Source organism: Anolis carolinensis, chromosome 5, assembly GCF_035594765.1.
Source record: "Anolis carolinensis isolate JA03-04 chromosome 5, rAnoCar3.1.pri, whole genome shotgun sequence".
NCBI lineage: Eukaryota > Metazoa > Chordata > Lepidosauria > Squamata > Dactyloidae > Anolis > Anolis carolinensis.
Genome location: NC_085845.1, coordinates 61,548,728 through 61,569,613, shown reverse-complemented (window position 1 = coordinate 61,569,613; position 20,886 = coordinate 61,548,728). Strand labels below are relative to the sequence as shown.

Below are 20,886 nucleotides of genomic sequence, written 5' to 3'. Positions count from 1 at the left end.
AGACTGAGCATTCTCAGGAGCTATAATGAGAAAGCAAATTCATGAACAAGATGCAATAAAGACTCATAATGAAAAGAGCAGTCTATTTATCATGAGAAAGACTGACCGGAAACAAAATTAGGCTAAGAAAGGAAACATGACATGACCCATTAATTTTAAAACAGTACAAGTGAAAACTTAAGTCCAAATTGGAGAAATATTGTGTGCCACTGCATAACCCTACCAAGTTTGGATTACTTATATTCTGATCGAAAGTGAGCTGGAAGGGAACTAAGTTCTATTGATTTTGATGGGGTGGTATTCCAACTTAATTTACTGGGATCATGTGCTTGATGCCACCTAGGAAATTAGATTGTAACACTTTGTCTACTTTTTTAAATGACCAGTAAGAATTAACTGTGTTCATTATATAAATGAGTGAACCCGTCTCCTTCCAGATCATGCTATTTTATATGTGTTCATCTTAAGCATTTCAAACATGTAATATTCTTGGCATGCAGAAACCTTCAGAAAGTGAAAGCAGAAGGCCACTTATATTTTGATCTACACAGTAGCATATCATGTTCCATGTAATGATCAAATATGACTTCTCTGTGTCTAGCCACAATGGTGTGATTGACATTATAGTTGAGTAAATTTGGTAGTTCAACGTTTCTAAGTTTTCAGGATGCAATTTTTTTTAATTAGCACACATTTTGTCATGCATAACTGCATTTCTTCCAGAAACAGACTGTAAATGAAGCACTTTGGATCTGTGTACTAGTATATGCCCATCAGTAATCATTTTTTAAAACTGAGGCAATGGCTTTGTGCTATTTTGGTACTCTCAGTTAATTGTTTTGCCTTTACTGTCAGGTTATTTATTAGCTGTAGCCCATACGATTGCAGAAATACTTAATCGTTAAGAAGATAGCCTTTATCAACCACATACATCTTCCTTTGAGGTATTCACATCAACTTAATGCGATAGATTTTGATACCCTTTGCCTCAGTAAGTTATTATCCACCAGTTTGATGAACTAGAGAAGGAATTGCTTCTTTTTCATTGACAGGTTTCTATGTTCTTTCAAAGGTAACATGTAATATGCCTTCTCTTCTATATGCATATTATTGCACTACACATATTCTCAAACCCCCTCTGGAATATTAGTAAACTTGATTTCTCTCATTTCTTGGGCTATATTTAGTAGCACTTTTCACTTTAGTTTCCAAAATAATTTGAAATAAGCTGTTCTGTGGAATACTGGCAAAGGAACAGGTGGAGAGCACTCTTAGATGAGGCCATATTTCTTAGTTTAGATTTGTCTTTCTCCCAGTGGTCAAACAGATGGCTGTGGAAAGCCCACAGCAAGACTAGAGTGTAGTATCATCTTCCTGCTCTTGTTCCCTAGTAACTATTATTCAGGAACATGCTGCTTCCAACAGGGGAGATTATATATATCATCTTGTGGTAGCAAATTCTACAGTTTATCATGTGCTGTGTCTTTTTGACTATCCTATTGTTCACCTTCAGTGGAAACTCTGGGTTGAAAAGCTTCTCTCCACTTTCTGTACATTTGCCTTGTTCCCCACTGTAAAAAAAGGCTTAAACATGTTATTCTTTTGTTTGTTCAAACCCAACTCTGTGCCATTTTCTGTATCTTTTCTACCTTTCTTTGAAGTGTGGAGCCCAGAACAGCACATAGTACTCCAAATATCATTGTGCTATGGATTTGTATACTGGCAATTTTATTTTAAGTTCCTCTTCTATTGATCCCCAACATGATATGTTCATTTGTCACAATGACTGCACACTGGATCATTACGGTCTGCAGAGATCCTCACTACAAACCTAATTTTTTTTGCTGATGCGACACTGAGATCTGAAACCCTATAAATGTATATATATGGTTTTATCTTGACTTGTGCGCAGATTCATAGAATCATAGAATCATAGAATAGTAGAGTTGGAAGAGACCTCATGGGCCATCCAGTCCAACCCCCCACTAAGAAGCAGGAAATCGCATTCAAAGCACCCCCGACATATGACCATCCAGCCTCTGCTTAAAAGCCTCCAAAGAAGGAGCCTCCACCACAGCCCGGGGGAGAGAGTTCCACTATCGAACAGCCCTCACAGTGAGGAAGTTCTTCCTGATGTTCAGGTGGAATCTCCTTTCCTTTGCATTCCATTTTTTTCTGCCGAAGTGAAATATCTTGCATTTGTCCCTGTTGAACTTCATTTTGTTAGTTTTGGCCCATCTCTCTAGTCTGTTAGGATCGTTTTGAATTCTGCTCCTGTCTTCTGGAGTATTAGCTATCCCTCCCAGAGGATTCCATTTCCTTTGGTACCTTTGGTACCTTCAGCAGCATGTAATGGTAAGAGTCCTCCCGGTGCAAAAACCCACTTGCAACGAAAGCAAACGAGAGCCAATTTCATCTCCTCCTCCCCTATTGTGCATTGCAGTTGGATTTTTTTAAAATTTTCCTTTATTTTCCTGATTTTTTATTTAGTAGGGCTGCCTGGGAGTTGGGGACCTGCGGGATGGTGGGTGGGGTGTGTGCGCATTTGGAAGCTTGCCTTTCACACCTTTAGCTTCTTTTTCTTCTTTCCTTCCTCTCCTTCAGAAAATACTTCTACAAGATAATAATAATAATTATTATTATTATTAATAGTAATCCCAGCAAACATAAAGAGAAGCCTACCTCTTCTCTAGAATAGAAAGTAGAAACAGCATTAAGAAAGCAAAACCCTAAGCAGAAAGGAGATTGCAGCCAAGAGGAGGGATTTTTAAGGTAGTCCATGGAGGATAACTCCACTGAGCTCCAGGTCATTGCGCTTCCTTCCTTGGGCCTTCTTAAAAGATGCCTTGGAAATCAGTGTGGTGTGCTTCTGGTGATGGGAGAGACAGCGTGGGTGCCTGCCTCTCCTCTGGAGTGGAACAGCGTTAAGAAGCAGTAAATCTGGTCCCCTCCTCTACAAACAGAAGGGAAAGGTTCCAGAAACTTAAGAGTAGTAAGAGGATAACTTAAGAGGATATGGAAGGGGAGCCTGTGGGAAGCCCCCCCCCCCCCGATGGGCTGGATGAGCTTTCTTAACCCCATTGCTGACACCCAGGCTCCATTTAAGGAAGAAAGGAAAGGCTCCCAGGGAAAAGGGGAGGCTCCCCATTGCTGCCAATGGGCTGAAAATAGCCATTTTTTCCGGATGTGGAATGAAAACAGGCCGGGCTGTGGCGCAGGCTGGAAAGCAAGCCAGCTGCAACAAATCACTCAGACCAAGAGGTCATGAGTTCGAGGCCAGCCCATGCCTGCGTCTTGTCTCTGTCTCTGTTCTATGTTATGGCATTGAATGTTTGCCTTATATGTGTGCAATGTGATCCGCCCTGAGTCCCCTTCGGGGTGAGAAAGGTAGAATATAAATGCTGTAAATAAATAATAAATAAAATATGGCAACACACCCATTTTTGGGAGATGCTAGAAAATGGATATGGGGAGCTTCCAGTACCCAACAAGCAGAAACAGATAGTGATTCACCCAAAATGTACAAGCCTAGTTTGGACTTCCTAATATTGCCATCATTGATATTGATGCCTACTGGCCATTTTAATTTTAATTTACCCACTTTGGAGAAATTCTTCTGGAGTTCTTTGCAATGCAATTCCCTTTTTTCCTTCCCTTTTCTTTTTTTGCCTTTGAATGATTTGAATAGCTCGACATTAGCAGAAATTGTGGCAATTCCTTGAATCAAGATCAATATCTTTAGATCAAAGAGAAAGAAAGCTTTGTCAGGTAGAATAAAGGATAAAGCTGCAGTCTATCCACATTTAATCAGGAGAAATTCCTATTTAATAGAATGAAACTTGTCTCACAATCCTATGCATATCTGCTTGGAAGTAAATTAGTTCTCAGTAATGGTAAAAATGATTGTCAGTTCTCAAAATAATGCTAAGATTATGCCCATTCACAGTTAAATATTTCTCAATTTACAGAAAACTGTGCATAAGGAGGGAATGGCTTCCATTTCCTTTTCATGGCAATAAGAAAATAGAAATGTAAAGGGGAAAAAGCACAGCAGTGCAAGCAGTAACTGCATTATTAACCAGATTGTTATCTAATAGCTGTAGAATGGTGAGTGCTGAAACAGGTATCTCTACTGATAGAAATTTAACCTTTTAGATCGATATAACTATTAGAAGTACTTAGTGATCTGCCTTTCTTTGGGAAATCTTGGACCTGTTTTGGACATCTGCCATGGAATTCAATTTGGCAGTAACTGTATTTATTGAGTAGTTACTCTTGCCATACTTTTCTGAATGTGAAACTGGGAGGGGAGAGATTGCAATGTAAAAGGAAATGAAAACTGAAAAACAAGAAATGAACGACAAAGCTTTCAGCTGTTCACTTAAAGGTGGTCTGTTTTAGCTAAGGAATGTGCATTCTGCTCACCTCGTGCATTCTGCTCACAATAAATCTTTGCATTTATTGTACTCTATTGTCATGAAATAGGTAGGTTTCTCCCACCCCATCTTTTTGTTAATGCAGGTTCTTTGCCTTATACCTGTCAATCTGTATCTATCTTTTGACACCATACAGTTCAGATACCTTTCAACTTAATTCAGCATTGTAGTGCATTTACATATAATGCAATCCTTCAACACAGCTATTATTACAGAATGTCAAACTTCTGTAGATAATATCAGCATTTTATTGTAAATACAATATTCTAACCTCTCTTGGGTTTTCAGTCTGTCAGACACTTCAGCTTGGTTACCTTTAAGCAAGATGTCCTCTCCTGGTTGCCTTTTCTCTACTTTTATTTGGATTGCATACCTTACGTACATTTTCTTCATCTCTTATTAGGCCTTATAACAGCTGGATTCTGGGAAGCAACACTTCTGCTACACAAATAAGGCATATCTCATATTTGGAAACTAATTATTACGGCGCCATCCTTCTATAAATTTGGATTTAAGAACTCTTTATTTCCCTTCCCTCCCTTTTTTATCAGAGAAGAGTTGTCTCCTATCTGATGTTGTATTTCAGTATTTTTGCAATTGGATGTTACGGGTCTAGACTTTTTTCCATGTTATGTATGCAAATGGACACATTTTTCACAGTTTTGAACATATTGTTTAAAGTTCAGTATGCAGACTATGAGATGGTAAAATTTTTTACCACTGACAGAATTCCCATCACACTGAAACCTTGAATTGACGCTTTAGAAACCATTTTTGTTGTCGTAGTTGCTGTTGTTATTCTCAAGGTTTATTCAACCCAGAAGTCATATTTCAGCAGCCACATGCCAAGAATGAATGTGGTCTTTAACCACTTTAGCTCCATTTGTGCCATACCCTCTCATTAACAGGATATATGGAGGGGGGGGGGGAGAGTGAGTGATAGAAGGTTCTAGGCCAGAGATGGGTCTTTTTCAAGGAATGGAGGTTTCATGACCCTGCCTCATTTTATCCAGACCCACCTCTCCCCCATCACCTTTTTAAATATAAAAGCACAGTGATTTATGGTTTTCATCAAACACTATCTCAGGACTAAAATAATCTCCTACAGTCTTTAGAAAAATCTGGCATAGTCTTTGGAACCTTCTGGCAGTATGATAGTCTATGCTCCGCTCATGTCTTTGTAATGGGGATCCCATGAGAGAAAGGTGCTTTGGAGAGAAAGGTGTCCAAGTCGGTTTCCAGTCCAGATATTTCCCATTCCTGGCCTAACATATTCCCAGCAGTGACGGGACAGATCAATCAGACTTCTGAAGTAATCACATGCACAAGACTTTTGAAATTAGGCCAAAGGCTGTTGGTTTTTTAACCCTGCTGTAATTCATCAAAGATTGTTGGACGTTTCTAGCTGATTATTTTTCCTGGAAACATGCAACCCATCATGACCAGAACATATTTTAAATATCAGATAAGACGGAACGAAGATCCAAAAAAAAAGCATTCCCATGAAGGATTTCTATAATTAATGAAGTTATGGTAGAGACTGTGTTCATGGTTCTAATTCTTTTAGAATAACATAAGGCACTGTTTTTTTTTTTTACATTATCTGAAGAGGACAGTTGTTGTTGAGTTCAGATAGATTTTTTCCCTTATCCTTGCTCCTTTTAATGATCTAAAGAGCTTTGGCTATTAAAGACAAAGTACTTTGCTAATCTGGGAGCTGTGAGACACCACTGTGCTTATGGATGTGCATAGAAACTGTCCATACTGTGCAATCATAGCAGTTTGATTTCACTTTAACTACCAAGGATACATCTTACAAAATGGAATTTGTAGTTTGGAGAAGTATTCAGAATTCTCTAGGCACATACCGGTTTCCTATTGTATTATAGATTAAAGAACATCATAGAATCATAGTGTTGGAAGAGACCTCAAGGATCATCCAGCCCAACTCCCTGCCATGCACACAATCCTGGATACCATAGGTAAAAGGTAAAGGTTTCCAGTCGTGACCGACTCTGGGGATTGGTGCTCATCTCCATTTCTAAGCCGAAGAGCTGGTGTTGTCCATAGACACCTGCAAGGTCATGTGGCTGGCATGACTGCATGGAGTGCCATTACCTTCCTGCCGGAGTTGTACCTGGATACCATAGACTGGGTAAAATGGCCCAAAATACCATAATTGTATAGTGTGAATAACTCCTTATTTGGAAACTGAAGCCACTGTGGAGGTTCAGTCATCTCCTTTCACTAGACATGCAGTCTTCTTTCTCTAATATACATACAGAACAAACTCTTGAGAAAAGCTGACTCTGTGTATGGACAGGAGTAGCTGATAATGCATTTCACTGATGAGATGGATACTGATGATATTAGTAACCTACTTTTGAGGCAGTTTTTCAAAGCTTAAAATGGTGGCAAAAGTAATTTGATGAATAAATGCACATGCAGTGTTTTTAAAACTCAGACAAGACAAACCACTGAATCAGCACTTAATTTGCTGGCCTCTACATCTGTCAAATGCATTGCCAAGGTGGGAGGAAGCCAGGCTCACACTGTGGGAGGAAAACATGGAGTAAGTCTGGATTTATATGTTCATTTTAAGCACTCAAAGGGCCCACAATATTCATGATCTATCATGGTTCTTTTTCGAATAGCTATCTCCTGCCATAGAACAGTTTTTGTAGGCATCGCAGTGCTAATCCGCTTAATCTTCTTCTGAAAGCAAAAAGACATATTTCTTTCCCAGTGGAAAATGATGTTCCCTGATGATCTGCTGAACCAGCAATTCACTTTTACATATTTACAGCGACTTTTCTTCTTATATCCCAAGGGATATAAATGAAACCACTAACTGCAGCCTTAAATAACCTGCCACGAAAGCTTACATAAGTTTTCCATGTTCCTTTCATATTCCAATTGCTCCTGAAATTTCTACCACATGCAAAGCAACACAATGCAATGCAAGTAATTTGCACAAATTCAAATCTGAAGAAAAGAACCAGTTAGAGAGGTGGGTAGCCAGAAGCGGCAATTGACTGTGGCTCAGGGGGCCCACATGTGTACAGACACTCCTCCCACTAGTTCAGTGCATGGGATACAGGTTTATATTTTCCATTCTGCCCACTTTCATTTTGCAGTGTTCTAGCCAATTGTCACTAGAAACACTGATCAACTAGGTGGAGGAAGGTGTACAATTAAAATGACAAAAAGATGCATAGTAATGAGTCTCCCTAAGTTTTTGATGTACACTAATTAACAACAATTGTATGTTTTGACAAGTATTCATTTCTTTGAGTGACAAACGGGAAGGTTACTATATAAGGACAGGCACCATCAACACTAAATGATACTCTGCGCAGATCACTGCTCTGCTCAAGGGAGTAGAAATTTGGTGACGTGGCTGCTTGAACACTAGCATTGAAAAAGTTTGTCTTTTGGGCCATACATTTGTGGTGTTGAGAAACTGATGTATTAAAATAATGTTTAATAGGGAAAAGATTAATAGGGAAAAGTTTCTTCTGACCCACATCTCTCTAACATTGTGTACAGCTTTAGAGGTCTTTAAAACGTGTGAACCCAATTGACATTGTGTGCAATGCAATGCTAAGAAGCATTACTGGAGTATGTCTTTATTTATAATTCATTACTTAAAGTCTAGACATCTTGCAAAATACTAACTATATTTTTATGTATGACAGATCTATATGTTTTGTATGAGACTAGTGTCAAAGCTACAGGCTGAGTATTCCTTATCTGAAATGCTTGGGACTAGAAGTGATTTGGAATACTGATTTCCCCCCTAGATTTTGGAATACCTATATTTGCATAATGGGATACCTTGGAAATTGGAGTTAAGTCTAAGTATGCTTCATATACACCTTATACACATAACCTGAAGATAATTTTATACAATATATGACCAATACAACACACAGCACAAGTAGTGTAGTGCATGAGGCTAGAGAGCTGCGAAATGGTGGGACTTGAAGTGTCAGGCTTGATACAAATCTACATCTCCTGCCACTTTACAGATCACAGCATCGCCCTCCAACCTCTCACCTATCCCTGCTAAGCCTGCCAGCCGCCTGCTTCTGCTTTGTGAATGAAAAAGCAGAAGAACTACAGCTGCTGACATGAAGACAGAAGTGGGCAGCTGGCACCAAAACATTTTGGACTCGGAAGTATTTTATGTTTTGGGATAAGGAATGGTCAATCAATCTGTATTGGTATCCTGCCTTCCTCCAGGGACAAAAGACAGGTAACAACATATTTAAAATCATACGAATTAAAAGCCATACAAAAAGCATCAATAAAAGTATAAGATTGTAAAAGCAGTTAAATGATTTAAAATGAATGATACTCAGTCATCTACCATTTTTAAAAATTGGATGGAAAGGAGAAACACAGCTGGGTATCAACTGCATATTGGACCCTTATGCCAAAACTGGATCACATCTCTTATGTAGATGTTAAATAGCATCAGGAATGAGACTGAACCTTGAGAGATTGCACAGGCCAAGAAGTTGAGCAGGAATCCTCCAGCATTACCCACCAAATGCACCCTCTAGGGCACTGATTCTCAACCTGGGGTCCGTAGATATTTCTGGCCTTCAACTCCCAGAAATACTAACAGCTGCTAAACTGGCTGGGATTTCTGGGAGTTGTAGGCCAAAAACATCTGGGGACTCCAGGTTGAGAACCACTGCTCTAGGGACTGCTCAAGGAGCTGAAGAAAGTGGGGGAAAGGTAGGCTTTCATGGGGTTCTGTCTTTAAAGAAGATGAAGAGCTCACTCCCATCACACTAAGATCGCTTCCTCCAGCTTCTAACCCAACTGTCTTCTTAATTCCCATCACATGGGTATTCGATAACTCCTCCCATTTCAAGGATACCAGCACACTTTTAAAAACAGGCATCCTGTAAGGCAGCACTTCAAGACCTTTCAATTGAAACCAATTTAAGGAATTTTTCTTAAGGTGGCACTTTCCCTGGAGTTGTTTGCACTGAGATGTTCTCTCATTGTCCCCCCAGGATTTTGATTATTATTGGGTTTGTTTGTTTTTTTTAAAAAAAAAAATCACCCTGTATGATTTTATAATAGTATTAAATTAACCCTCATCTTTTCCAGAGCCGTTATTATTATTATTATTATTATTATTATTATTATTATTATTATTATTCCATTTGTACCCCGCCTTTCTCACCCCGGAGGGGACTCAAGGCGGATTACATAGGCACTTGTTCAATGCCTTCAAAATACATATCAGACATAAGTTTAAAATATTAACAAATTAAAATTCATACAGTGACATTAAAACCTAACAATCAATAAATTTGCATTTGCGATTGTAGTAAGTGGTTTCAAATTAAACCTCATCTTGCCCAGAGCCTTTTTGTCCGTCTCTATGCAGGGAAGTCAATTGCCTACTGACTTAGGAATCGTTGGAAAAACCAACACTTTAGAAATGGCACACCAGCAGTTGAAGCTTACGTTGTGTGAAGGGCACAGTGAGTTGCCATTTCTTAAATGTGTAGAAACGCTGATTTTACTGTGTGTCATGAAGTCGTAGGAGCCACTAGAACAGTACTATGAAGCCCCATCCCAGAAGGCTGATACAAATGGACACCATGGTTAGTGGTATTAAAAGCTACTGAGAGAACCCAAAGAACCAACAAGCCTTGCTGGGAAGATTTATTAACTACTCCCCTCATCTACTCTGGCCTGATCAGGAAGGGCAAGGGTCTAAATCTTAGCAAGTTTTTAGTTGCTATTTCAGAAGACAGAAATCTAACTTTTAATAATCTTACATTGTCAGAAGTTAGTAACTGATTATGCCACAGACAATTTAAGTATAATTCAGAAATAATTTTCTTCCTATAAAACATATGCTTTTTTTGAAAAAATAAAAATAAAACCATATGCATTTAGGTTGCATTGGGGATTTAATTAAAGACATCCTAGGTCTATGACAGATCACTTGTATTGATTCAGTATTAATAATACATTCCACACAATGTTCTTATTTTATTCCTCATGAAAAACAGTCGGAGGCAGGAAACCAAACCTGTAAAAAATCAATCTCATTGAGTTCAATTAATTATATAGAAAGAGATAAATGAGCATTTCAGTAATAAGGAAAGAACTAATATAGAAACTGTGACTTTTGGTCAGTTACAACTCTTATCATTTCTGCTAAGAGTTTGCAGCAAAACACAAAGCTGTATATTCACAAATGAGGAGAAAAGAGCAGGAATGGGTGAACCAAGAAGGAATCTTGAATCAAGGCAATTCTGGCCTATATACATGTATGTAGCCATTTTTTCAAGCACATAGCACAAAAATAAAATAAATGAAATTGTCTTCTCCTGCCCAATAATCATAATCATAATCATTATGTAGCTGAGGGATTTTTTTTCTCAACACCAAGAAAGTAACTAAGTCAAAGTGAGAAATAAGGTGGCCTTGTGACTTATAGTAAATCAAGTTGTAAAGGTTTCTTCCTCTGGGGTTAAAGCAAACATAATTCTTCAAGTCATCTTGACTTAGGGTGTTGACTAAGAAAAGTCAAATTCCTCTTGTCTCCAGTCCTGAGGCAAACTAGATATGTCCCAAAAACTATTGTTAAAAGTTCTCTTTATGTGAGCAGGCAGTTTTGCCACAGCCATAACATTCTAAACAGCAAGCAGCCAATTTTATCTAATGCTTACGACCCTTAAATTTTGCAACATAAATTCTGTATTTCTTAAATCATTTACAGATGATTGTATGGATGTCAAGAACACAGATTTAACATGTCTGAACACTATATTGTGGCTTTCTGAAGTTTGCAAATCTGTATGTTAATTTCAGAGAATTCTACTAATCAGGATAAATGGAGAATATCATCTGGGTAGTTTGCCTTTACTTGATGTTTTGCTAAACAGCTTTCAGTTATTCCTTTAAACATCTATTGGCTCTCCATTTTAGATTGCAGAATGATGCAGCATGATGACCGGGGGCCATGGGTATTGACAGGTTCTTTTTCCAGAAAACCAGAGAGGGTGGATTGTGGTAATTTGTGAGGATAGTGTGCCGCTATAACATATATATGGAGTTCCTTGTATACCCTGTACCTTGTCCTGTTACATTGCACAATGGAGAATACAGACTATAAGAGATATGTAAGCTATTAACAAAATTTTAAATGGAATTACAAGCATTATAAAGCGGGGAGGGGGTGCACACTATAAGAGCAAACAAACCTTAACCCAATTGATAATCCCAATCAGAGAGATGTGACGATTCAGTTGCTGAATGAAAAATCATTACCCATGGCCTCAGTAAGTCTACTCTAGTTAGAACTAGGAATTAGATTTAAACTATAGTATTAAATATACAGTACAGTGTGTTGCAGTTTTCTTGTAATACCATGACATCTACATATGCCATGTCATGAAAAGCAATCCATATTCTAGAATGATGTACTTGAGCCTGGGCAAACTGGTTAACATTCTGTAGAATAGGTATAGTGGATCATGCAGTTTTCCAGACGTTGTTAATATGTAGGGCAGAACAGCCTTATTTATTTATTTATTTGATTTAATTTCTGTCCTGCCATTCTTCCAATGTGGAGTTGAAAGCATCTCACAATATTAAAACAAAACAGATGAAACAGTATGTTAACAAAAGTTAACAAGCATTAAACAATCAATCCAATTAAAACATTATTTTGAAATAATTAAAGGTTCCATAGCCATGTAATATAAAACAAATAGCACACTCATACCACATTCTTCTGCCCCAATTAGTTAAAGTCTGAAAATCTATTAAAATAATAAGGTCTGCCTATTGGTGAAAATAAAGCAGAGAGGCGTTCAACTAAGCCTCCACTGAAAGGAAATTAGACAGCTGAGAAACAACTCCTGAGAAGGTTCTCCCTCTCCTCTGTTCTCACCAAACATGTATGTCAGTAGGATGGAGAGAGATACCCAATCCTCACGTCACAAGACATGGACAAGCTCATATGAGATAAAAGGTTTCAGATAGTCTGGACTTTAGCTGTTTAGGCTTTTACTGGTGATTACAAACACTTTGAATTGTTTCTGAAGATAGCCTGGCTGCCAATTAAACTGATGAAACTGTTCTTTTCCTGCATGGCAGGGTGTTGGACTGGATGGCCCATGTGGTCTCTTCCAACTGTATTATTCTATGATTCTATTATTCAAGTGATATACTGCCTATAACTAGTCCTGATTCCACCCTTATGTGAGTGTGTGTGTGTGTGGGGGTGGGGGTGGGAGGTGGGGGGGGGGAAATAATGGTATCCTAAAATATAGATTCACAAATAACCCAAGAAAACCAGCACTGTATACCAAGAAGAACCAATATACCCTATATATTCATGTATACCCTGGGTCAGTTTATCCATGGATCAATGTAAGCATTGTATCTTAACTCTTATCAAAAAAGGAACTATCCCCTTCTCCGAGTAGAGTAGTGAAAGATGAGAATGTAGTCCATCCCAGGAGAACATAAAAAAATATCAACACCTCTACAATCCTTCTTGTGGGAAAATAGTGGTAACGGCCAGGGGTGGCTGGCTCCTAGAGTCAACATTTGTGCTTTCCCCTCTCCATAGCATGGCTCTTGGTGTATCTATGGGCCATATGAAAATACATAATTTTGAATTATGGATCCTGCCCTCGATTTATACATGAGGTTGACTCTTGACCTCATCACATTGGACTAAAATTGGTGGCATGCACCTATTTTAGCCCAGGTCACCTATGGAGCCAGCTAACTCCCATCGCATGACACCATGCCGGCTCTGTAGGTGAAGAGAGGCAGAGCTGGCACATGCCTCTGGCAGGACAATATGGGAGAGCTCCCGTGTTGCCATACAGTCTGTTGAGGAAAGCGCTCACACTTCCCCATGTGATCGCCTTCCTTTGGATCCAGGTGATGCGGGGGATGGGGTGCCAGATTCCTCATGTCCCGTGGCAAAGCGGAGCACCACTGCTGCTGGCCGCCACAGGTATAATAAGGTACATACATTAGTAATAACTATCAAATCTTTCATCAATTAATCATTTCTTATAATGAAATAAATTAATCAAACAAGAAGAACACATTTACTGACTAGTGTTTCTTATAAAGTCATCTCCACCATATCAGTCATAATTCAAATACAAGAAAACAACCAATATGTAAATCATAAACTGATAGTTTAAGAAAACAGCCAAAAACTGATTTATTTTTGTTTGGTGGTTGGGTTTTTGTGGTGGTGGTAGGGGTATCCAACAACATCCAAAAGGTTACATGATTTTCATCCTTGTTCAGAGACTAACAAAAGTAACAAAACAACAGGCAACAGAAACAGCCTTTCCCAAAAGAAATTACTATGCAGGAGCCAAATGATACTGGCAGAAGCCAGTTAAGCTTGTGATGGTGCGGAGAAACCAACTCTTATAAACTCAGCCTTATCATCCTCTGGCAAATATTTCAGTAATAAGTAAACACATAACTTCTAGTCTAGGGAGTGAGTTTTAAGAAGCATACAAAGTGAAAACAAAAAAGATATTTTTATCTTTAACTTTTGTAGAATTGAACTATTCACTTTTCATTATTCATCTTTTCACTGCCAAATATACCAATACTCAGAAGCACTTGTTTAAAAGCTGCAAGAACAAAACAGGTTAAATTCAATGGTAATTCAAGAATGGGCGATTATTTTTAGTCTTTTGTTAGAAATTCTTCAATGACTACACTTGCTTCCAGCTAATTTCTTCTGTGTGAGTGCTTTTGGATGGCAGAAATGTCTCATCTACTTAAGTACGGCTGCTGTAGTAAGAGTTGTAAAACAAAAATAACAGCAAATGACAAGCCATAAAATGTAATAGTTGTTTTTTAAAGGGAATGCTTGCTTTTTATTAAAAAAATATTGCACCCACCAACAATTGTTTTTAACCCCCTTTTTAAACCTAATGATGCACAATCTTTTGTAAATGGACATAAAATTGAAAAAAAAAATGAATGTAGGGTTATTTTGTTTGTGTACATGCCTTCAAGTCACCTGTCAACTTATGCTAACCCCAATAATTTCATAAGGTTTTCTTGGGCAAGGAACATTTGGCGATGGTTCTGTCAGTTCATTCCTTTGAAAAATAGCCTACAGCACCTGGTAATCATTGTCAATCTCTCAACCAGGGCTGACCCTGCTAAGCTTCCAAGGCATACTAGGGTTATTTTACTTTATTGTTATTTTCCTATATTCCATCCCAAGGCCAGTAGGTGACTAATTACAATATAATATATGATAATATATTTACTGACTCCCATCCAAGATGAATAGGATCCTGAAAAAGAAAAATACCTATTATGCGTTTATCAATGAATCACCACATTAGGGCACTATGCTTGGAAAAGAGTCTCAATTAGTGGTGTGCATTCGTATAGAATTGCTGTTCGTTTTGTGTATTTGTGTTGTCTCATTTTGTATTCGTGTCCCACTAACGAAAATGGGTTGCCTATATTGTCTGGCTTTCAAAAAAAAAAAAAAGAAAGAAAAAGAAAAATTTCAGACTATTGGCTGCAATTAGAAGGTTTCCGAGGCTCACCTCCCCCCCCTCAATTTTTGGGTTACAGGGGTGAAAATTGCCACACATGGAGGACATTTTGACCTCTTTTCGCCCACCAACTTTTAAAACATTTGGGTCTTCCCCAGAGTATTATTGTTATTATTATTATTATTATTATCAAGACCTATTGATACACATCTAATGTAATTGGGAGGCACTGCTCTCCCAGACTCAGCATATGGTGCCAGAATGACTGCTGTTCTTAATATTAATATAAATATTATCATCAAGACTCATGGATACACATCGGATGTAATTGGGAGGCACTGCTTTCCCAGACTCAGCTTAAGGTACCAGAGTAACACTCGTAATTTATATTAATATTATTATTAACACCCATTGGTACACATCAGCTGTAATAGGAAAGCAGCCCTCTGTCAGTACCTGCTTATTGTTACGGGGACAAAACAAAAGGAAAACGAAAGCAAGCACAATGATTGTACGGCTTTTATTTTCGTGTCGCCTCTCGTTTCCTATGAAAATGTCATCATTCGTTTTGTGTAGATGGTCAAAATGAAATGATAGCATGAAGGAAACGAAGGAAATTTTTTCGCACATATCTCTAGTCTCAATATGCAGCACGCTGAGAAGTCATGTATTTCTTGTTGCATATATATGACTAAGCATGAACGGTTTATAGGAATCTACCTGAGGAAAGTAGGTTGACCAGCTTGTGGAGCATTTTGTGGAGCATCATGGTTTCCTTCATGATCTGTGCAGAAAAAGATGTGGAATTAATCCTATACATGTAGGAGAACACCCTAAGGACTGCATAGAGAGATACTCAAGGAAAATAATATCGTCTTTGGACTTGCTCATGCAATAGCTGTTTGTGAGGACATGAAAAAGAAGAATGAGTGGTGCCATTATTCAAATGTTCGCCAAACATTCACACTTCAACCTGATCCCATGAAGTAAATGGGAGAAGATTGCAGTAATATGAGTACTTTGCCTGTCCCACTCCCCGACCCATCTTAAACATTCTTCTGAAGCATGATGAGTGAGTGTTCTAATCCTGTGTGGCAAAAATGCTTGTGAATATTTAGCTAGCAATGGAAGCAGTTCAAGTAGAATTCCTCCCCTTTGTCGATGAAGAACTTAACTAAAGGAGCAGATAAATGCTCCCCAGAGTGAGAGGAACTGTGCCCAGCCATTTGAGAGGAGGAAGAGAGAAAGCCTCAGAGCAATGTACTTTAGATGAGGCACACTGTTCACACAGAGCAAAAGGGAATGGAGAAATTGCAAGTGGCAGTTGCAGCACTCCTACATTAAAGCACATGAATGGGGACTCATTTGCTTATTTGTGTTGATATTCTGGCCTAGTACCCACTGTTTTCAGTGTAAGAGTAGTTGTTTGTTTGTCTCTGAAGTCTCAGAGTGATGTACGCACTAAAGTGCAGGGTACAAAAATGGTAAAAATGTGTTGAAGAAGGCTAGGCAATCTAGTATAAAATACTTCCTTTGTATGCAAAGTGCTCTTTCTCCTAATTTCCATCAGCAATCAGAAGCTCTCTTTATGAATTTCAAATGTAAACAACACATGGTAGCCTGTTGTAGTTGGGCCAGGGGGCAATAATTCTACTACTAGTAGAACTGCTAGCAGGAGGAAAAGGGCTAATGGCGAGCAGGTGTTTGATGAGGAACAGCAAGCAAAGTGGGTCCGGGAAATACTTATGGCTCCTTCTGAGGAAGAAACGTTTGAAGGGTTCTCTAGTGATGAGGAATCCATGCTGGAGGAAGATGGGTTAACAGAGAGTAGAGGAACTAAAAGGTCAACTCGGGAGCAAGAGTCAGATGAGGAAAGGGAAAGGAAGAAGATCCGGGATCTACTTACTGCTCCCACGGAAGATGAAACATTTGAGGGTTTTTCTAGGAATGATGCGTCTGGGAGTGAGATGGAAAGTGCTGCAGATTGGACTCAAGTAAATGTGTGTGCAGAGCCAGTTTCTGGGGGTGCATCAGGGGATTGGTAACCTACTGATACACCAGGGACATGGGGAGATCTAAGTCTTGAACAAAGATGGAGGGACTGGAGGGATGATGGGCGAGGTTCACATATGAGGTCAAGATCAGCTGTGGATAATGATGACAGGGCGGAGGCCTCATTATTGTTGGATAACGATGCGTAAGTTAAAAGTGGAGTTGGAAGGAAAGATTCTTTTGCAGAAGGCAAGGTGTTGTTTTGGACATTGGGTTGTCACTGCCTGTTCTCCTGTTGGGCTTGGGTCCTGGCTGTACAGCTTCATGTTCCTGGATTCGGTTTGGCTCTCGATGACGGCATCGCTCGTTCCTGGCTTGGCGTTCTCTGGCTTCCCCTTCAGCTCCTGAATTCAGTTTGGCTCCTGATGATGGCATTGCTACTCCCAATTGGCTCTCCTTTTTGGTTCCTGAATTCGACTTGGCTCTTGACGGTGACATTGCTACTCCCAGTTGGCTCTCCTTTGGTTTCTGGATTCGGCCTGGCTTTTGGACAACGACGTCGCCTGCTCTCTACGGGTGTGCGTTTGGCCCTCTTCTGGCTTTCTGTGCCGTAGTTGGGTGTGACAATAGTTTCAGTGAACTTTTGGCTGGAGTTAAGACGGATTATCTGACAGGATAATCCAGATTTTTTCTGTTCCCGCATTTTTACCTTTCTTGAAGCAAAGACATTTACTTTTACCAGGAACACTGAAGTTAAGTGTTCCTAGGTTCAGAATATCATTTAATAAACATTTGTTATCTTTACTCCGTGTGTGTGGCCTTTTAAGAGGTGTCTGTGTCCTGACATAGCCAATAGTTAAGTTACACTCTGGTGCACATCTGAGTTAGTGTGTGTTAAACTGGTTTCTTTTTGTAACATTTATATACTCTTGTGATGTGCCATGATTGTTACTGACTTTTAGAATTTTCTATGATGACACAAGTTGAACAGTTTTTAACATGGAGATATTTTTTGTCAAAGGTTTGGGGCTGATGTAAAGTTGGTACTTTAATTGTGGACTGAATGTATACAGAGGATGGCTTTAATGTACCTCTTCCATGGGCAGCTCACCCATGACTGTGACTCATTTCAACTTTCACGAGCATAACCCTGCCAGTCATATTGGTGACATACTTAATATTCTTGTCAAATCTTGCCATCCAGGAATGGGCAATTAAACAAGGCCTGGAGCCTGTACATTTGGGCTAAGGGCTCTTGAAGGTCAAAAAATTGTCCTGGGGCTGCAAGCCACACTTTCTCCACTTTTTTGTAGTTCATCAACTGTTTATTATTATTATTATTATTGACACAACAACATTGTATAACACAGCAAACAAGATAGATATGCTGGATTTAATATCACAAAATCACAAGTTGAACACTTCCCAAGTGTTTAGGACTGTGTGATGTATTTTTGGATGATGCGCGCAGATCCCAGTAGGGTGGCCTTTTGCAGTTGGCAGATTGTAATTTTGTCAATGTCTACTGTTTCCAAATGCCAGCTAAGATCTTTTGGCATGGCACCCAATGTGCCGATCACCTGTACTGGTTTCTGCCAGAGTCTTTGAAGTTCAATCTTGAGATCCTGATAGCGGCTGAGTTTTTCCTGTTGTTTTTCGTCAATGTGACTGTCACCTGGGATGGCGACATCAATGATCCAAACCTTTTTCTTTTCCACGACAGTGATGTCAGGTGTGTTGTGTTCCAGAACTTTGTCAGTCTGGATTCAGAAGTCCCACAATATCTTTGCGTGTTCATTTTCCAATACTTTTGCAGGTTTGTGATCCCACAAGTTCTTTACGGCTGGGAGGTGGTACTTGAGGCATAAGTTCCAATGAATCATTTGGACCACATAGTTGTGCCTCTGTTTGTAGTATGTCTGTGCGATTTTCTTACAGCAGCTGAGGATATGATCAATGGTTTCGTCAGTTTCCTTGCAGAGTCTGCATTTTGGGTCATCATCTGATTTTTCGATCTTGGCCTTAATTGCATTTGTTCTGATGGCTTGCTCCTGGGCTGCAAGGATCAGGCCTTCTGTCTCCTTCCTCAGTGTCCCATTATTATTATTATTATTATTATTATTATTATTATTATTATTATTATTTATACTCCATTTCCTCTCTCTAGAAAAGAGACTCGAACCAATGCAATACAATTTAAAACCTAAAATATACCAACATTAAAATAGAATTAACTATTGCTTCTGCTCAGTCGTTTAGTCTTCTCCGACTCTTCGTGACCTCATGGACCAGTCCATGCCGGAGCTCCCTAATGGTATTAAAATAAACAGTTAACATCACTAAAACCTACTTAAAAACATATTGAAAGCTAAAGATGATGAGCTTTGGATCATGCTCTAAATTTCTAGACTCTACAATAGATCTATTTGGTTTTCAAGAATCCTGTGTCTTTGTCCCCCTCAGAAAAAATATTCATTTGATTCCATTCATATCTTTTTATTTTTTTTATTTTTTTTCCTGCCAAATATTTTAATGTTGCCTCTCTTACATCTTTTTTCCCATACATCCAATAAGGCTTTTATTTCTTTCTAGCTGCAGATAGTGTTTTGTTTTGTTTTATTATTTTATTAATTATTTGACACAAACAATCTAATATACAATAATGTTTAGCCTGCAGAAGAGAAGGCTGAGAGGATACATGATAGCCATGTACAAATATGCGAGGGAAAGTCATAGGGAGGAGGGAGCAAGCTTGTTTTCTGCTGCCCTGGAGACTAGGACGCGGAACAATTGCTTCAAATTACAGGAAAGGAGATTCCACCTGAACATCAGAAAGAACTTCCTCACTGTGAGAGCTGTTCGACAGTGGAACTCTCTCCCCCGGGCCGTGGTGGAGGCTCCTTCTTGGGAGGCTTTTAAGCAGAGGCTGGATGGTCACCTGTCGGGGGTGCTTTGCATGAGATTTTCCTGCTTTTTGCAAGGGGTTGGACTGGATGGCCCACGAGGTCTCTTCCAACTCTACGATTCTATGATTCTAAGAAAGTATACATTCAAAAATAATGGAATGTGTCTGTATCTGTATTCAAATGACAACTTGTACTAAATAAATAAGTATAACCTATTCATATCTTTTTGATTAGGATATGTCCTTTCATTGTGAACCATATAAGTTCTGATATTGTCCTACTTTAACAAATGTAAATATGTGAAGGCTTCCTCGACCAAAAGAAGTGGTTCAATGGGATTAAAATGTGCGCATGATGTCTTTGATGTTTTCTGTTTGATTGAGGGGGGTTTTTTTCAAGGAAATTGTTTTTAAAACTTTTCTCTCACACCTTTTTCTTATTTGTTACAGTTCATCATGCTGACATACATCTTCATGCTGGCCTGGCTGGGGGTTACAGCTTTCACTTCTTTGCCTGTCTACATGTATTTCAACCTGTGGACTATTTGCAAAAATACCACCCTGGTGGAAGGGGCAAATCTCTGTTTGGATCTCCGTCAGTTTGGTAAGTGGGTGACTTGTTATTTAATTCCAATGGTAATGCATTGAACTGCTGACATTCTTAGATCATGGGTAACTTCCAGTATTGAGTCCAGAAATGTCAACACATGTAAATGTTGATAGAACACAATGAGTGAATTTTAATCAATGTTGTTTGGCAAAGTGGAAAATATAGATTAGGAGTGTACAGATGGCAACCTGTGAATTAGATACATGGGCTCTTTTTAAATCACAGTCCAGCATTGCATTAACTAATATCAAGGCTTGGGCCCTGCCTATCTCCGTGATCGCATCTCCCCCTATGAACCAGTGCAGGCCTTAAGATCTGCCAGGGAGGCCCTCCTTTCACTCTGACCACCTTCCCAAGCATGGCTGGTGGTGACGAGGGAGCGGGCCTTCTCAATGATGG

General features: G+C 39.1%; 1 protein-coding gene across 3 annotated transcripts in view; it reads left to right on the top strand.

Annotated features, from left to right (window-relative positions):
* The window catches only part of gpm6a (glycoprotein M6A), a 274,778-nt gene that overhangs the window by 243,267 nt on the left and 10,625 nt on the right, over positions 1-20,886 (top strand). For all 3 annotated transcript variants that reach the window (XM_062981388.1, XM_062981386.1, XM_062981387.1), the window contains one exon: positions 20,328-20,481. In XM_062981388.1, the coding sequence (XP_062837458.1) occupies positions 20,328-20,481 (154 nt within the window). The remainder of the gene's footprint in view (positions 1-20,327; positions 20,482-20,886) is intronic.